Here is a 19,903-nt window from a genome sequence, read left to right on the forward strand (position 1 = left end):
ATTTTCTTCCCATGGTGTGGTCCCAACAAGAGCCCATTTATTTTCTTTTTGTGGGATTAGGTCTGGATTAGGCCTGCTATTGTTCTGATTATAAAAATGCTACCATTTAGGCCAGATGATTATCACATGCTCAGTGGGTTTTATTCCATGTAAATGTAAAGACATATAGACTTATCCTCAATAATAGCTTATAAAAACACCACATGTTGTCCATATATAAGTAAGGGGAGCGTCACTCCGAACTTGTGTTATTGACTTCTCGTTAGGGGGCTGCCTGTCCATTAGGAGTTTCATTGATCCGCGTCGTTTTTTCCCCTTTTCTCCGTTCTCACTCTCGTCCCACAGCAATGAGGCTGTCTGCAAACCAAATCCCCAGCAGATGATAGAAGCGGCTAATATTTTTACTTGTCATCCGCCGCCTGTTCAATCACACGCCTAACATGGATTTGGACGTCCTCGCTCTCACAGCCGCGCTTTTCGCTGCGATGAGCGGCTGCGGCTCCTGCAGCAGCGTCCCTTCATTCATCCTGCCGTTCACCGACTGCGTCCAGAGCCGCGGGAGAGACGGCTTCTACCGGGGAGCCATAGACGTCACCGAGTCCGGCACCCGGTGCATGAACTGGACCGAGGTGGCTGGCTTCAAGGAGCGCTACCCGGGCAAAGGAATAGGAGATCACAACCACTGTCGGAACCCGGACGGCAGGATCCGACCCTGGTGCTTTTTCCGGAACCAGAGAGGCAGAGTGGACTGGGGGTACTGCGACTGTAAACAAGGTAAACACGGAGGCCTGTTGACACGGAGAGAGAGGATATTTTTATTGGGATTGCTCAGTAGAAAACGAGGAAAACATACGAACTGGACGCACGGAGCTGAACCATAACAAGTCGCTGTAGTATAAATACTGTAGTACAAGTTGGTATTTGCCAGATGGCGATCAGAGAACTGTGCAGTGTTATTTATTATTATTATTATTATTATTATTATTATTATTATATATGCAGTGGTGTCAGCTGTGTTAAACTGTGCAGCCCCACTTGTGTTCCTCTCATGCTGAAGTAATTAGAAAGTAAAACACCTTCAGCGTCCCAGGTGTGACTAGTGCAGGCTACACATGGCAGGTTTAAACACGCTGTAGCAGTGATGTGTGCACATGTGTTTGTTTGGTAATAACACACTCTGATGGATGCCCGTGGAAAAGAGAAACGCGAGCAGGTTAAACCAAGTTTCCCTTCTCAGGTTAAAACAGTAGTTTGACAGGGACGAAGAATTCAACACACAGGCTTCAAGAGACAAGTGGACACTGCTTCTCTGGACTGATGAGGGGGACGTGCAAGTCAGTTAGAGAGGGGGGTGTGATGTCTCAGAGGATGTCAGCACAGCTTGGATACATTATCTTTTATTAACTAATGCACTGAATTGGCAGATTTATCTAGTTATGAAGCACAACTGAAGAATGCCTTTAGGTGTCTGTAGAACCTGTGGCCTGTGTTTATGACCTTCTCCCAACTCCTCAGATAGATAAAAGCAATCACATATCTCCAACAATGAATGTTGTCATTCATGCAAACACATTATCTGACTGTTTCCTGTGAACTATTATGTACACTCACATAGGTTTCCCAGTAACCTTTATTCTAATTCATAGCTTAGAAGTGGCTCCAAACATTTAAATCAACAATCACACTGTGTGTTTCCACTAATTTCTTCTTCTTCTTCTACTCATTTATATTTTTTGATGCAGTGTACTACCTAATTTATCCCTTTTGCATCTTTTACCTCCAATTTTACATGTGCTGCATTACTATACATCCGCTGTTCTCCTACCCTGTCTCCTTCCTAGGTTCAGTGCGTCTGCAAGGAGGTCGCTCCAAGCTAGACGGCAGGGTGGAAGTTTATCTGGAAGGAGTGTGGGGGTCAGTGTGTAGCGATAACTGGGGGGACGAAGACGCTGCAGTGGTTTGCAGACAGCTGGGCAAAGGGTGAGTACGAACACGTGTGTTCAGACGTGCACTATCTGCTGCTCCCTGTCCGCCTCCCCTCTCGTATTCAGACACAGGTGCAAACACAATCGCCATCTGCCATATAAATTCAGAATGTGAAGCTGCCAACAGAGGTCTGACAGATGGTAAGAGCGTGGTGGAGAATTAGTGGGAATGTTAGAGGATTTCACAACACGTCAGACATACACATGCATTCACTTGCTTCTCGTCACAGTCTTTGCACTTTTCTTGTGTGAACCTTGCATTCCAACCCCCCACGTCCCAGAGGTATTTAAATACCTTTAGGTCTCAGCTATTTACCTTGTTTGTAGCCCTCTCCTCTCCCCTTTCTTTCTACCCCCCACGCACATACACTTGTTTGGATGTGATCCTGACGATGAGACTATGACTATGAAATGTTGTCATCCTTGAAGAGTAGTCAGTTCAGTGTTACATTTTCTGCTGCTTTCTTACTACACATGTTTGACACTAACGCAAGTGCACACAAGCATGCTGACACGAGTGTGTGTGTGTGTGTGTATTCAAACAGGAGACAAAAGTCCACAGCAGAAAGGAAGTGGGCAAATGTCAGCCAAATGTCTGCTGGGTTTGTTGGGGATGACATTCAGGTGGGCAGCTATTGAAAGCTGTTGGACATAATGGCAGATTATGAACTTACAGATGGCTCAGGATTACATCTGCCTGGACAAAACTACTGTTTTACTTTTGCTCTGAGGTGCTACCCCCTAGCCTGGCTGTAGAATTTACCTTAGGTGCTATGAAAAAAGCGGATAGTCCTTAGAAATGCTTCCACTTCATTGGACAAAGTGTGTTTCTGTTTCATCAGACAATGAGCTTCATATACTAGGGAAGTTTGTAGCCAAGTGTGAAGTGCTTGGAGTGAGTGTCCAAGACCTCACAGTATGAGACCATGCTTCTCTGCAAGAAAATAGTGCATTGTTTTTGTTTTTTCTTTTTTTGGTTTGGAAGTCAGTTACTGGCCCAGGTGATTTTAAAGTTTTTTGCCATTGTACTGGACCATTGTCTATCCTTCACCTATAGTCATGAGATTTGGGTAATGACCAAAAGAATGACACTGTGAATGCAAGCAAATATGACTTAAATAGGTTTTCTCTGTAACTTTATAGTTTCCCATACCTCCCTGGTTCTTTCCTTATAGTTTTCTATAAAATTCCCTGGCTTCACATTTATAGTTAGAGAAAGAAGCCCACATGTCCAGAGGGAGCTCCGATTAGAGCCATTACTCCTTTGTGCCACAAAGAGCCAACAGAAGTGGTCTGAACATCTGATCAAAGCTGCCTCTTGGGCATCTTCCTTTGAACACTTAACTGCTAGGAAGACCTAGTGTAGACTCAAAATACACTGGAGAGACTGTAGATCTCATCTGACTTGGAAACACCTTGGGATCCTCAGGAAGGAGCTAGAAAATATTTCTGGGGAAACTGATGTCTAGACTGTGTTGCTTAACATGCTGTTATGCAGGAAACATGACAAAAAGTGCATGGATGGAATATGAATATGAATAAATACTTTCCAAGCATAATGTACTAACACCTCGTATCAAATAAGAATTGATCTACTGAGTGGTGAGTTGTGGCATTAAATCAAGGATTTTATATAATAACAATTACTGTACCTATTAATACCTATTCACCTCTTTCCAGGATCTCAGGTCATGCACGTACAGTTCCCCTGTTTCGTCCCGGCACGACCAAACTACACTGGAGTGCAGTCAATTGCCAGGGAGAGGAGCCGGACTTGCTCCAGTGTCCCAAAACTACCTGGAATGGAAGGGAGTGCTCTGTGGTTGCTGCCGTCACGTGCACCCAACAGCCAGGTAGACCACTGAATAGGGAAAGCACAGTTCTGTCCAAACTGAATGGTTAAATAAGATCTGATTACTGTAGAAGCTCTCTACAGTTCTAAAACTGTACTGGTACGAGGTTTAGCATATATAATATATCATGTAAAATCATAAAAGCCATGGTTTTGCTGTATGTATCCTTTAAGTGCACAGTGTTTAAAATTTATGTATTCATGCTTGTGTGCATTTCAGCTGTAGTGACACTCCCTGTGCGGCTGGTAGGAGGTCGCTCAGGGTCAGAGGGCAGAGTTGAGGTCTTCCATGCAGGGCAGTGGGGCTCCATATGTGACGACCAGTGGGACGACAGTGATGCAGAGGTGGTGTGCCGACAGCTGGGACTGAGGTGAAGGGGCACCCACACACACAGCCACCCACACACACACAGCCACACACACACACACACACACACACACACACACACACACACACACACACACACACAGATATATTAATGTTCGAATTCACTTTAATTCCAACAAATAATTTTAACAAAGGAAATGCATTGTCAGTATGACAAAGTGAAAAAGAACCATGACAGAAAGAGTAAGAAGCTGAGATGAGTCGCTGTGGGTGTCTAGCCCTTTGTCTCTGTCTCTGAAAGTATGAGAAGTATTCTTCCCATTCAGACACACAGAGAGGGGAGCGAGCAGTAAAGAACATCTGGGGGTCAGATTGTGAATCAGGCTCATTGTTCCTGCATGAATTCTAGTACCGCTGCAATATGCATATTTAGCAACACTGCACTCTGCGAATGTTAATGTGCGCATCTTTGATGAAGTTGGTATTGTAGTGCTTAGGTGTGGATATGTGCATGACAACCTAATTGTCATTAATAGATTTGAAATACAATAGTTTTATTCTATTCATTTGCCAAATAAAACAGACTGAGGATTCCACACCCTGTGTTCTATATCGGGACCGGTCCATACATATGTTTTTCATCAGATTGTTATTACTGTAAGCCAAACCTTCTAATATTTTCTACCATCTCTATTCTTTGTAGTGGTGTGGCGAGGGCCTGGGTCCAGGCACATTTTGGCAAAGGTTCAGGCCGCGTGTGGCTGGACGAGGTGCGTTGCACAGGCAATGAGCTCACTCTGGAGCAGTGTCCAAAAAGCGCCTGGGGGGAACACAACTGTCTGCACTCTGAGGACGCAGGGGTGTCCTGCAACCCTCTTACAGGTAGGCCATCTTTATCAAAAACATGCAAATTCTATGCAAACGTTTTTTACACATAAAGATAAGGAAGCCCCTGCAGGAATTGCCAATTAGTAGCGCTAGAGTGGTTTGCATGTACCTAGAGTATTGAGTGTAGAAACAGATTTTTCACGTGGCAGATTCATTCCCACACATATACATACATACATACTACCTTCTGCAACTAAGCTCCCATGTGGAGCCAGCCAGCTATTTTCCTTAAAGCTTTTAGGAGAACACACTGTGGCCACGCCAGGAAATGCTGAGCTCAACCTGAGCCAACAATGTGGGAAAGGTTCTGTCTGGTTTCATCACACACAAGGAAAGATGTGTACACCGCCGGGTTTACGTTCAGTCAGTCTCCTCTGAGTCTCAGTGCAGTTTGCAGCATTTGTGTTTTGTTATTTTAATCAATTACACCAATTTAAAACATTCAAGGCCACAAGATAATATCTTTTTTTTTTAAGAAGGTTAAAAATATAAAAAGCTTCACAAGCTGTGTTTGTTCCCAGATGGCACAGTGAAATTGGTAGGGGGCACAGGGAGCCATGAGGGACGCTTAGAAGTCTTCTACCATGGTCAGTGGGGGACAGTTTGTGATGATGGCTGGACAGACTCCAACACACAAGTGGTGTGTCGACAGCTTGGTTACAGGTAATATGAAGTATGCATGTCTTCAGAGATAAGTTTATTTATATATATTTATGAACTAAGTTGAATTATTTAATAATCGGTGTTTGTGTGTACATGCCTCCTGTTTTACAGGTTAGGTGAGACTCTTCTTTGTGAAGGACTAGACATCACTCCAGTCCCACGCTTCGGGGTGGGATCAGGTCCCATTCTTTTGGATGATGTGAGCTGCACAGGGAAAGAGCCCGGCCTCGTGCTGTGCAACAAGAGGGAGTGGTTCCGTCATGACTGCACACACCATGAAGATGTTAATATCGCATGCAGCCCTGAGCGCAATGGAGGCAGCCGTCCTGCCAGTAAGACAGAATCTTATCCTCTTTTAATGTCACTAGTGGTCTTGTATGTTTTGGCTTCAAAAAGGCCATGTTACATACTGAAATACATACCTAAGAATGTGGAAAGAAGTTCTCTTTTCCTCGATTTAGTGAATGTAGGGCTCTTTGACCTGAAATAGCATTTACATGTACATCTAGATCCTGGTCAGGCCAGAGATTCTTACGTTCACATTAGCTGAGATGTTCTACCTGGACAAGCAGCAGGGTTAAATGGTGGATCCATGTCATTGCATGCGTCCTCCATTTATACATGCATTTGGTGTTATTCAAATCATTGAGCTGTTAAGTGAAAGTAACTGGTAATCTGGATGTTGCATTGTGCTAAATGATGCAAATTGTATTCAGAGATTTGCAAAGTTGTAATCTAGAATGATATTAGAATGAGACTGCTTCGAGTCCAGCAGTTTAGATTCATGGTGATACCTGATCATTTCAAGGTTAGAGGTTTGAGGTTTGCAAGCTAACAAGCACATGTGTGTGTAATCCAAATCCTTCTGGCTAGTGTTTTAAGATAATTGGTTATGACATAGGTATTTGCAATCATAAATGGTAATGGTACATTCAAAAAATTATATTCTGGTTTTAAATCAGGTCACAACATAGAAGCTGCACTTGCAACACGTTATCCATTTTTAATAAAAGACATGAAGTTATGGGATTCATTAAGTATGACCTGTATGCACAGCCTGTACGATTATCCTATGTTCAGCAAATGTCCCCCTATATGCTCATATTGATATGTGAATATAACTAATAAACTAAACTATAACCTGTGGAGACACAAATTTCCACAGAGGACACACACACCTTTAGGCAACGAGCAACAGGAGACCAAATGATGTCATTTCCCCACACTACCGAAGCAGGTAATGAAAGTGCAAACTGATCTGAAGGTCTCTGAACCTGGAGTCAATTAGATCTCATCTTTCCAATAGACGGAAGATGATGTAAGTGAGGCTAACTCTAACAGTCACAGCTGTCAGGTGGCTTATCCTGTCTTAATATCTGAGCTGCTTGCAAAGTCATCATAAATAACTGGAACTACTGCAAAAAATAAACTAAATCCCTCATGCCACTCATCCTCTCTGTTGCTAACTACAGAATCACAGATACTAAGCGCTGATGAGCAGACATGTTGACACAGCATCACGTAACACAAAGTCTTCGTCACTGCAGAGCTGTAAGAAAAGACATGTAAGGGTTCAGTGCTGTTACTACTTGTTGAAAGCTGGGGGAAGGGTTGAATGGTAGCATCATTAATCAGACTTCAGAATTTCTATAGCTTCCAGACACCAATAATCATAGAGCTGGATAGAGCCGTAGTGGCTCACATTTCACTTCATTCTGTGTGCACTTTTCTGCCTGATCTGTCTTCATGTTGACTGTAACAGATACTGTTTGGGTCTGATAAGTCTGGTGAATGTCATGAAAAGGATACATCACGGTTTTCATATCCTAAGTGATGATAAGCTGGACGAGAAGGGCTGTTTTGGGGCGTAGGGCACATGCTACAGTGTGACGTAGCTGTTTCATTTGTTTGCTTTAGAGAGATTAAATTGCTTGACAGAAGGCTGAGGGACAGTCTCACCCAAAGAGTAATGTCCTCACCGGGCAGCATTCTGTAAGTGGCTTTTTTGTGTGCTTACGTTTGAGTGTTTACGAGGTTGCGTAAATCCCCCCCCTGTTTCCGTGTCACATGCCACGGGCCGATTGGTTTATGTTGTTATTGGAAAATGAGAAAAAAGGCAGATAAGCCAGGCTGTGCTCTGAGCTCCCTCTCTCTCTCTCTGTCACTCTCTGTTGTACGGGACCATCAGCCACGTGTTGAGAGGGAAAAACTGTTGATGAACATTTCCTCAGCAGCCCAATTCAGAAGTAAACATTCCCACAATTCATTCCCCACGTACCTTAACCTCTCCCTCCCACAATCCCTATGTACCCCACACATAGTGTTTAAATGTGAACTGCCATTTAATACAAAACACCCAAACAGTGATTTAATGTGTGATTACATTTGAAAGTATTTGTGCTGCAGCAGTAGCAGTCAGTATCTCCAGTAATGGAGTCAGCACCCGGGGTAACGACTTTAAAATGAGCAATTTTAAATGTAAGAACTGCACATTGATTCAAAGGAGGCATACCAACATACAGATTGACCTAACACTTGGCACAGTGTAATCTCATCTGAAACTGCTCACACATGGAAAAGTCATTAGATATTATTTGCTGAGATTAGTGTGTGTGTGTGTGTTTGTGTGTGTAGACAAACGATGATAGATTGTTTAAACCTAAAGCTCAGACTGATTTGATTAATGGTGTGAGTGACTACCATCTGAGAGAGAGAAAGAGTGTGTGTGTGTGAAAAAGAAAGAGCCAATGAAAATAAATTATCTTTTCACTGGGACAGGACTTAACAATTCCCCCCTCAGGATACATAAGTGGGCTGTGTGCATGAACACAGACAGATACTTCCTTTGAAGGGAACATGCCACATTTACTAGACAGGGGTGAGTAGGTACGTGGAGCCTGTTTTTTTAGTGTGTGTGTGTGTGTGTGTTAATGTATTTGCTTTGGACAGGAGAAAAAAACAACATGTTAATATTAAGAAAGTGACAGTCGTCTACCACAGCACCCTGAGTTGAGTGATCTGAGACTGTGTGCGTTTGTCTTCCAGGTGTGCCAGTGAGGCTTGTGGGAGGAGAGAGCCCTAAGGAAGGGCGGGTGGAGCTCTATCTGTCTGGTCAGTGGGGAACTGTATGTGATGATGGATGGACTGACCGTGACGCTGAAGTGGTTTGCCGACAGCTTGGTTACAGGTACGGTGTGCATATGTGTGCATCTGTGTCGGAGTAACCTTGGACTGTGTAATGTCTCACTTTTATGAGTGCCTCTATGAAAACCTGCACAAACTGATGCTTCGCTTTAAAGTTTCTAAATCCACATACGCCTTACATGTGTTGGTGCAGTTGGGGGGGGGCGTTGTAGCTGAACATTAAATTAAATGGCAGGCCAATTTACTCAAAGACACGTTCACAGTGACAGATATGTGTAGCAAAGCATATGACCTCATCCCATCTTCTCTGTGTCCCATTATCGCTTCCATCTGAAACATTGTCCCATTTCCCAAAACAATGGCAGAGAGATGGCAAGGGAAAACCGAACCATAACAAACTGTCATCATTTACTCTCTCATCGCTCCTCAACAAGGGATACTCTCTGTGACACATCTATGTGTAGATGAAAGCCACATCTGGTGCGCATAATTGTGAGAGAGACATGGGAAGCGTGTCGGACGCATGTAAAAGCTACGATAGGATCATCCTCCTGTCTCTGTCTCTGTCACTGGGTGTGATGATAGGTCATTATATACACAGCAGGTCCCCAAGGGCTGGAGGTTGCAGTGCTGGTGAAAAATCAAAACACACACATGCTTTCTGTCTCTCTCAAACACACCCACACACACACAGGTTGCCCCAGAGTCATTAAACTGAATAACTGCTCACATACTCTCACACTCATACTCATAACCAGAACATATTAAATGTCTATTGTATGGTGATAAACTGGGAACTAAATTGTTATGTACTATTAATTTATACATTGTAGTTTAAAAGCTCTCAGGAAACCAGTTGACCCTGGATTAAGGTCGTCTGAAACATTTATGCGAAAATAATAGTCCATGTAAATAGCATGGAGAACTCTTTATGTCCATCTCCAGCTCTATGTGTTGTATTTTCAGTACAATAGATCAGGCTGCACGCCAGCACATTTTTGTCCTATGGTTCAGCATGCCAAGAATTACAGATATTCCTTACAATAAAAAGAAAACATGTTGGAGGTTTGGCCCACTGACAAAAAAAAAAACAGGCTTTTTAGAAAATGGTTCTTCACAGTGTTGTAGGTGAGTTTCCAATTAAAGAAAGAAACAAAGAAAATGTTTGGCTTTACTTTCTAACCTGAGCCACAGATGTTGTGCTATTACTATGTGTCGACCTCGAAACACTTGTCTTGGCATAGCTTCATCGTTTTCATGTTAAGTGCTGCTCGGGGAGCTATAGGACACACAGAGCACTAAATATCTCAAGATTCCCTCCTGTGAATGAGTGGCTATACAATCCCCAGGGATGTAACATTAGATCGCCTCTCTCAGTTATCTAATTAAAATCACACTTACACCATATTGAGGCACACACACACACACACACACACACACACACACACACACACACACACACACACACACACAGCTATAACTCACAGGCCTCTGTTGTTAGTAGTTGGGTAATTAAGTCAGAGTTGAGATGGGAATACAAATACTGTTGTTATCAGATGGTGAAAGTAGATTGACCTGTTTGCGTTACGGCTTGAGAATGTAGAAATGTCACATTAACACTTTGTTAGTCAGTATATGCTGCGTGTATACACAAAGACATGTGCACGCATACAGTATATAGAAAGAAAAATATACAAGGTTTGGTAAAGGCTGCACTTTATAGTCACAGCTTTTCAGTTTTTTAAGTGTGATTGGGCTACACATAATTTTGATACAGACCCACAATAATCAATTTTAGATGTTTGATGAGTTTTTGTCAATCAGCAGTTGTATAGTGTCAGTCTGATGAACGTTTGACCTCTCTGTCTTTTCCAGCGGGGTGGCAAAGGCTCGCGTGATGGCGTACTTTGGGGAAGGGACAGGGCCAATCCATGTGGACAATGTGAAGTGTAGTGGCGAGGAGCATTCAATAGCAGACTGCATCAAACAGGCACCCGGCACACACAACTGTCGCCACAGTGAGGACGCCGGGGTCATCTGTGACTACGGTGCATCCCAGCCCAACCACAAAGAGGTCAAAGGTCAGTCAGCTAGTTCGGAGTTGTTTACTTCAATATCTGAGATTTATTTGAAGCCTCACAAAAACTGTAATGTATTTAGCAAACATTTCCAACATGTCACATACAGTGAAGATGAATACAAAACAGAGAAATGTGTGATGACCTAGAAATGTCTGCCACATGGTAAAAGAGAGAGAGAGAGAGCTATGTTTATGGTTCACCCTGTCTGTCACACAGCAGGACAGACTCATGTAATGTAATTTGTTACCTGCACGTTTGCTATCACAGCCGTTTCTCACAGGCACATACTGCAGAAAGTCGAACCAGTGCAGGAAAGTGTTTTGTCTCTTCAGCATGATAAATTACCCCTCCTGAAAAAGCACTCGGCCTGTCTTTGTAGACTTTATTATACGCATACGCAGGGTGCAAAAATGATCTCTCATTTATTTGATTTTAGGCTCATGTTTAGTAGTAAAAGATAGATTTCAAATATCATTAAGTTCTCCATTCATCGAAATGTTTAATAGGAGCAACACCTGAGCCTAAATGTATGGTTTAGCAATCATCAGCCTCCCACATGCTCTCACATATACACACTCCCAATGGTTCCTGCTCCGTCTCTGTCAGATCCTGTCGACTCAATTTGTGGTCTGCGGCTCATACACACTCGCCAGCGCCGGATCATAGGAGGAGAAAACTCTTTGAGGTAAGCTGGGAGGGACGGGGGGGTATATAACAGCATGGGGAAAACCCACCAGGTACGTATAGAGAAAAGAATATGGGACACATTTTCAAGTCAATACAACTTAGATGGAACAGCTGAAAACATTCAGAAGAAAAAAAGTCCTGTTTGTGCACACACAGACACACACTCTGCACGGGTAAACATAAGAATAAGAGAGAGAAGGAGAGGGAGAAACAGAGTCAGATAAACAGTGAGTTAAGCAACAGTTGCAGCTATTTCTATTTATCCCGGTGTGTTTGTGTGTTCACATTTATATTTATAAATAAATAATATTTATTTTAGTGTGTTTCTATACATGTTTAGATGGTATTCCACAAGTTTAATGGAAGCTAATTCTGCCATGAATGCTAGTGTCTAATGTAAATCCTATTTGGATAGAATATGCATGTTGCTATGTTGGCGGATGGTTTAAGGCTGTTTGTACAGTAGCTGCTGATGTTTTAGCACGGTAAAATGTTAATCCTCGTGTTAGAATCTTTTTTTGTGCACTTGTGTGTCTGTGTGCGTGTTTGTGTGCACTCTCGGCGACGTGTGCGTGTCTGTAGGGGTGGCTGGCCGTGGCAGGCTGCGATTCGTTTGCGAGGCTCTCGAGGTGACGGGCGGTTGGTGTGTGGAGCAACTCTCATCGACACGTGCTGGGTGCTCACCTCGGCACATTGCTTCAAGAGGTGGAATTCACACATCCACCCACACACGCATGCATGCACTGTATACACAAACATCTGTAGTTTTTAAATTAAGTTGCATATATTGTGAGTTTTGAACTCATATTTATTCATGGAACTGCGAATGTGTGCACGCATACGTTTGCTGGCCTGTTCTTCAGAGAGACTTAAAGATGTTAAGCATTAAATTGTAAATACAACCCACACACTCAACTGCCCATAACATTCAATATGCTCATGTCTGGCAGAAGTCTGGGAACTTTTACAGTGGGAGCAGTAATAAGTGGTGGGTTGGCTGTGGTTACGGTGCAGGTGACAGGAAGACAGCCAGAGTTACTTCATTTCAACTCCATATGGTCAGGGGGCCTCCGCATGGCGCCACTTGCATGAAATCCATCACCTAATGCATGCAGCACAGAAGGGAGAAAGACTTAAGCAAAAAGGAAGATGGATTAAACAGAGACAGACTTTTGTGTTGAAGAAGGGGGGGGGGGGGGTAATTTTTGATATTTATATCAAAAGCATTTGATATTTATCAAATATAGAGCATGTGTAATCATTTGGGTTTGATAGGGTAGCCATAACTTCAGTGCAGGCCTCATTAGCTTTGCAGTTATAAATCTTGATATTTACACATTAAAGGGATTCAAATCCTGCCCAGCTCCATTTCCTGAGTCGTTGCCAAAGCCACTCGACTGTCCGAGACGTCTTCTTCATAAAGTAACGTCTGCTCTGTGATGCGACCCCTTCGTCCTGTGGTTTTATTTCACCTTATTGAGCATTCTGAGTTGCGCTTTTGGAGCGACCGTGGATAGACAACAATTATAAACTAACTGTAGTCAACTCTTGATCATAATCTAGGTCTTCTGAAACCCCTTTTTTTTGTGAGGCATGGCTCCCCTCAGCTGACGCTGCTTGTAAATAATGTTTTTATAAGTCAAGGTAGCTGTAAACTGCACCTGCGCTCTCTCAACACTTGTTTAGTGACATCAGAAGCCTAGTGTTTCACTTACTTTTTCACCCTTTGCTTCTGTTTAATGAGTGTTTTAAACAAAGGCATAAAAAAATTTGACTGTGATTTATCTGCTTGGAAATGTTTTGTTTGTTGATATTTGTACAGACAGCTGCTGCCTCAGTTGTTCCTTTTTGTATTGAACCAGTTTTAATAATTGAAAGTAGCTTGACGTTATCAGAGATAATTTGATGTTGCAATATTTTGCTATCTGCAACATGCTGATGAACACTTTCTGGTTTGTCAGCAGTTGATTAAAATAAATGCACAACCAAATATTGTACCACACATCAAATCACTTGTTGCGGTGGCATACCATTTTTCTCGCCTGCCTGATCGCATAACGATCTTCAGCGCTCTAGTCTGTAAGCTCGAGTTATCGCAGCTTTAAAAAGAAATTTGCTGCATGCTTGCCAGAGAATGCAGACCAAGATAGGGACTTCCGACTCTACAGTGTCACCTTTCAAAAATAGGATGATACACAAGAGTACGCAGCAACAAACAAACAAATCCACCCATGCAGTCGCACACGCTGATACACAAATGGATGTATCAACGATATTGTGCATCCACTTCTGCCTGTTTTGTGCAAGCACATATAATTCTACAGTAACACTTTACATCACGACTACCAAATGTGACTGATGTAGTAACGTATTACTTAATCTCTTTAGACTTCCATTGCTGAGCGTGTTTATAAAAATTGACCTCAGGCCAGTGGTCACATGCTGTCAACGTATTAAACCTATTTATACCTTGTAGCTGTAAGAGTGTGAGCATGCCAACAGTAATACAACTCCAGAAGGTTCTTAACTGCTTTTCGAAATAATGTGCAAAATGTAATTTATACATGACAGTAAAACTCCTTCTAATCCAGATTTATTTATTTTTTTGCATGCCAGTCTTGTGTGCCAGTTAACATTAGTTCTGTATAGAGATAGAGAGTTAGTGCAGATCAACACGTGTGTGCCTGTGGGTGGGTATGTACTGTACATAGATGGCAGTGACTCTACTCTGCCAGGAACGTTCGGCACATCTTTCCGGAAACTACTCTACTAGTTGTAACTGGACACAGAGTCTTGGCTCAATCCAAACCCCTCCTTCTTTCGTCTTAGGTTTGTAGCAGGCTCCTCTCTTTTCCAGCGCCCTGTCCATTTCTCCAAGTGCTGAGAAAGTGTAAAAAAAACACATCATTATGTCAGATATATACATAAACACGGACACAGTGGCAGATTTATTCTATTATATCAATATCATTCTTGCCTAAACTCATCCTGTGTCCAGGTTTTCATTTCTTTAGCCCCCAGTTGTAGTGTGAGAAGTAGTGTGAGAGCTCTTTCTTACCATATCTAAGGAATATTCAGTAGTGATTTGATGATTAGGGTAGGAGGTGCAGCAGAGAAGTAGAGAGAGCGTGTAGCTGTTTAGTTACTTGAGAAAAGCTTTTAAGATGGTCTGACCGAGCACATAAAATATTTACAGTAGTTGCAACACGAGGAAAACAAACACAAAACGAAGCAGAAGGTGTACACAGTCAACAACTGTGGAAAATACAGTAAATAATTAAAAAAAACTAAACTACAAACTTATGTTTGAATGTATTTCGAGAAGAGATATAAACATTTATACCAACTGATTAATAAAAAAAAGACCAGACACCAAAAGCCTGCGCACCTTTTTATATCAGGGAAATTGATGGAATAACCATGAGGCTCTTTTAGATCCATAATATGTTTTCTATGGAGGTTTATAGGCGGCTATGTGTCTTGTGCTTGTACCTTTTACAGCCCAGCTATTGCTGATGTTACCCCTGCCAGAGCTCATAATGTTGCTCATGGCTTATGTATCGGCAGTGGGATCGTTCATACACACACACACACACACACACACACACACACACACACCCTTTTTCTCTACTGGCCTCTCTCACTCCTCCACTTCTTGCTGCAGGTATGGAAACAACACCAAGCACTACAAAATAAGAGTGGGTGACTACCACTCCCTTGTCCCTGAGGAATACGAAGAGGAGTACGGCGTTGACCAAATTGTCCTCCATCCAAGCTACCGCTCCGATAGCAATGATTACGACCTGGCCTTGGTTCGTCTGTCCCCAGGGGCAGTGGGCCACATGCAGGGAGAGTGTGTGCCATTCAGCCGCCATGTCCTTCCTGCCTGTCTGCCCATGAGGAAAGAGAGGGTGCTCAAACAAGCAAGCAACTGTCACATTACCGGTTGGGGTGACACAGGTGAGATTGTGTGTGTGTGTGGTGTTTGCTAGTTTATTGTAATTTTTGGGCCATGTTTGTTTGTGTGTCATGACACACGGGAGTTGCACCTATTTCAATCAAAATACTGACACTTCCAGTTCAGCCTTTACTGGAAATCATAAAATACACATCGTAAAAACAAGTATTTACAAGAAGTTACAGGAACAATTGGAAAGACCCATATGTCGCTCTCACTACTTACCAAACAATGCAGTAGTTCAAAACAGTAAGGTGGTGAAGGAAACAGATGAAAATAGTGTCCCACAGGGACTGCTTTTTGTGGCGAAGTCACATGTGTACATGTGGACAGTAAAACATCACTGTAACCATTACACATACTGCCAAAGAAATCTCCACTAATAGCTGCACGTGTTTGACGTCAAGCTCTGTGTGTTTATACACTTTACTGTGTTCACAGTCACACATCTGTTAGTGCTCTTTCAATTCAATGCTGATGTCATTTATCATAACAATTTGGTCACAAAGGACTTGGACAAAGGTCACAGTACACAATTAGCGGGAGGCAGTAGTCTCTCTTTCCTTAATGCCAGGTGAATTATCGTGTAAGACTATGAGGAAGGAGAAACACAAATTTGAGTCCTGAGATTTTGGTCTCAGGGTGAGGGAGTTGAGACAGCAACAAGTGATGGCACATGTATAAAAGGAAGCAAACCGCTGTCCACAAAATCCAAAGGCCAAACAGTAAAGTTAGCATTGACCAGGTCTGTTTTGAAATGAGATAAATGTACAGTATATAATAAGAACCTTCATGAAATGAATTAAAATAGCTGCTCTTAAACTCTGCCAGAATCCTTTAAAATTGATTTAATTAATTGGATAATGAATCAGATAATTAGGTAATTAGAGCTCTGTCATTTGGGAAAAGGTCAGACAGCCGTTGATAAGAATGCGATAAACAATCTTAAATCAAGCGGAGTCTACTGCCTGCTGATGAGCCAGGGCAACCTTTAAATAATAATAATAAAAAATCACTAAAGTCATTAGAATTTATGCTGTGGGCTCCTTGAATGTCTGCATAATGTATTCATGACACAACATTCATTTACTGCTGATATTATAAAAGGAAGAAGACAAACAGGGATCTGAATCTGAGTCTTTGACGTTGACACTAAGCACAGTTGCTCTCACACGCTCTCCAAAACCACTAATTCTAAGCTTCTCTCTCAGGCCGCTCGTACTCCAAGACCCTCCAGCAGGCTCCCCTCCACATTCTCCCCCGGCGCCTCTGCCAGCAGCACTTCCACGGCGCCTTCACAACCCGTATGCTCTGCGCAGGCAGCATCCAGTCAGACAGGCGGGTCGACAGTTGCCGCGGAGACAGCGGAGGTCCCTTGGTGTGTGAGCGCCCAGGAGGGGGTTGGGTGGTTTACGGGGTCACGTCCTGGGGTCACGCCTGCAGAACACAGCAGTCTCCAGGCGTCTATACCAAAGTCTCTGCATTCACCTCCTGGATACACAAGGTGATTGGACGGGATGAGAAAAGACGATGAAGGAGAAAACCAAACCAAATCCGTCTTGAAGAATGACCTCAGACAGAATGACTTATTTCAGGTTACAGCTGTTACAACAGTGTTAAGTCATGTATACAGTAACTGATAATCCAGTGATGCGAGTTGTAACCTGACTTTCAAATAAAAAGGATGAGACATCGCTGGACTTTTTTCTCCTGGAAACATTGTATCTAGACACGAAGACTTGACACGTCCTTTCCCTCTTCTGAGTCGGCAGCACTTATTTTCACGATTTAATAATCTCGTGACGGGCCGAATTTTGCAAAGCATTAAACCTCAACTCGAAATTTCAACTTAAACACATCTTTGTTGTATTCTGGTGACAGAGCATGCTCCACTAAAATGTTTTTTTTTCCAGAATTGTTCTCTGTTCTTGCTTTTGTTACATGGTTTTGTTGTAAATTATGATAGAAAATATGTGAGTACAACTGTTGAAAAGGGACCACAGACACATGGTATGCCAAAGTGATTTCTTTAAACCTCACTTCATTCATGTTATGTAAAGTTTATTCATTGTGTAAATAGATGATTCCACGTCTTAGTAATTACTCAGGCAGGTCCAGTCTGATCAGTATTAGCCCTGTTGTCTGCAGTACTGTTTAGCAGGCAGAGCGGTAGGGACTTATTTGTTCAGTCACACTGAAGCACAACAGTATTTGTTCAAGTGTTTATTTCTCATATCATGTTCTTTTGTCCAGTGTTGTCCTATTTGGGACTACTCTGAAAGAAGACAATCTGATACACTTGGAAAAACAAACACTGAGCTGCCTTTTCTTTTGCTGTCTACTGAATGTGTGCTATGTTTTAATGTCCTGTAACACTTCTCCATTAAACTCAGATTTTGTAAAACACGTGAGTTGTGTGATGAATTCATATTCTTGTAGTCAAAACGGTCTTCATCTGTTCAAGTAAGTGGTTGTTGCCTTTAGATTACTATACACTTTCTATTGGTACCACAAACCTTTAAAGTAGCAGCCGTTGGAACAGCAGAGCTCTTTCAGATTTTTTTTTTTTCTCATCGCATACTGTCAGATTGAGCACCACCATGTCAGACAATGTGTCTGCACACATGCCCGTATATATACTGTCACTGGTATGTCGCACAGCATCTACAGGAATGGCAACCATTTTATGACTTGTCTTCATTTACAAGACAAAACATGTCCTGTTAGCACAGTAGACGTTTAAGGACTGAGGCCCACTTTTAAAGTGGGAAGATATGGTAGCTTAAATAATCCTTTTAGTATTTGGCATTTCTTATCTTTAACCTAATGTGCTTCAAAAACACATTAAATGTAATTTAATGTAGGGTTTTCAAAGGTTATCAGTATGCCTTTGGTCTCTTTTTAAAGCACATACTTAGTTATATCTTTGCTCCTCAAGAGTCAAATTCTCTCTTGGTACTCTCTGGTCCAAGCATGCACCCCTAGACTTTAACTAAAGCCTCCTACAGTGTGCAGCAGTTTTTAATCAAACTTGAATAATACATGTCGGCCTAGTCTGATAATAGGCTGAAGTGTCAGCTTCACTGAAGCAAGTCACTGAACCTTAAGTTGCTTAGTGTGAGTTTAAGTGTTACTTAAAAATTGTGTTGGCTAAAACAGTCTGCCTAATGATTAAAAAGTAAATATCATTTATAGAACAATTGTAATCGTTTTTTAACACAAATGATGATGGAGGCAGATCAGTCCATTTAACTAATGTTCCCAGAAGGCACAACATGGTGCATTTGGAAGATTTATGGGAGTAAACCTGATCCATCAACACTAAGAACAACTCTTACCTCAACCATGGTTGTACTTATCTGAGAGCGCCCTCTTTTGGACACTATTATACATTACAAAGCAGTTGTAATTCCAAAAACCTCTGTTTTCTTTTATTTTTTAAAACTCCTATGCTTTATTACTCTTCAAATAATACAGCATATAAAAAACTATTATTATTGTACATACATATTCAAATAAATTGATAAATGCAGCATTGCCATTTTTTTTACATTTTTACTTTTTGTTGTTCTGAGCCTCTAGTTATTGCTCTCTGTACTAAAAGGCTTATTTTAGATATCACCAGAGGTGGTACTGGAACAGATATATGTATACTTGTATCTGTATCTCCACCAGCTGCTTTAACATTAGATGAAAATATCTTTATAGATATAGATAGATATATGTGAGTGGACTAAAGATGGCTGAACTATAACCTTAAACACTTTTGAATTAAAAAAGAACCATTGTAAGACAATCATTACGATTTAATTTAAATTTGCCTTTGTCTTACCAGCTTCAGGGACCTTTAAGACAAATATTATAATATTCTAATTTTGTAGTAAATGACTGGAATACAATTATTTATTTCCTGCACACAGCCGATTCTGGCTCCTTACAGACCACTGCAGAGATGGAGCTACAGTAGATATAATAGATAATACAGTAGTTATTTTATTTAAATGTAGACACACTTCTTTCATTGCTGCCTTACTTGCAATGGATGTTTAAACTGGTCTCAGACTTGATTGGACAGTGGTTGTTGATTTTCTTGCACAACTTATATCTTGTACTTAATAATATATGCCATCATGTAGCATGGTTTATTATGCAGCCAGAGGAACTTTAAATGTTTATATGTCTTTGTCTTATCTTTGAATAACTGTGTTGTATAAATATGTTTTAGTCTCATGTTGTTAGCTTTGCAGCAGTAGAAAAATAGGCGTGTTTTCATTTTAGTAGCAAAATATAATGTATCACAATGAAAGTACAAAAACA

At 41.7% G+C, this 19,903-nt stretch overlaps 1 protein-coding gene across 1 annotated transcript; it reads left to right on the forward strand.

Moving 5' to 3' along the window:
* Positions 1–251: 251 nt before the first annotated feature.
* On the forward strand, positions 252–17,974 carry prss12 (serine protease 12). Its single transcript, XM_026360742.1, has 13 exons — positions 252–774; positions 1,842–1,980; positions 3,666–3,838; positions 4,058–4,208; positions 4,869–5,047; positions 5,575–5,716; positions 5,828–6,048; positions 8,762–8,903; positions 10,736–10,941; positions 11,548–11,626; positions 12,211–12,333; positions 15,293–15,588; positions 16,798–17,974. Exons 1-13 carry the CDS (start codon positions 441–443, stop codon positions 17,118–17,120), a joined length of 2,508 nt encoding a protein of 835 aa, XP_026216527.1. The 5' UTR covers positions 252–440; the 3' UTR covers positions 17,121–17,974.
* Positions 17,975–19,903: the final 1,929 nt, after the last annotated feature.

The sequence above is a fragment of the Anabas testudineus genome, chromosome 1 (assembly GCF_900324465.2).
Source record: "Anabas testudineus chromosome 1, fAnaTes1.2, whole genome shotgun sequence".
In the NCBI taxonomy this organism is placed as follows: Eukaryota; Metazoa; Chordata; class Actinopteri; order Anabantiformes; family Anabantidae; genus Anabas; species Anabas testudineus.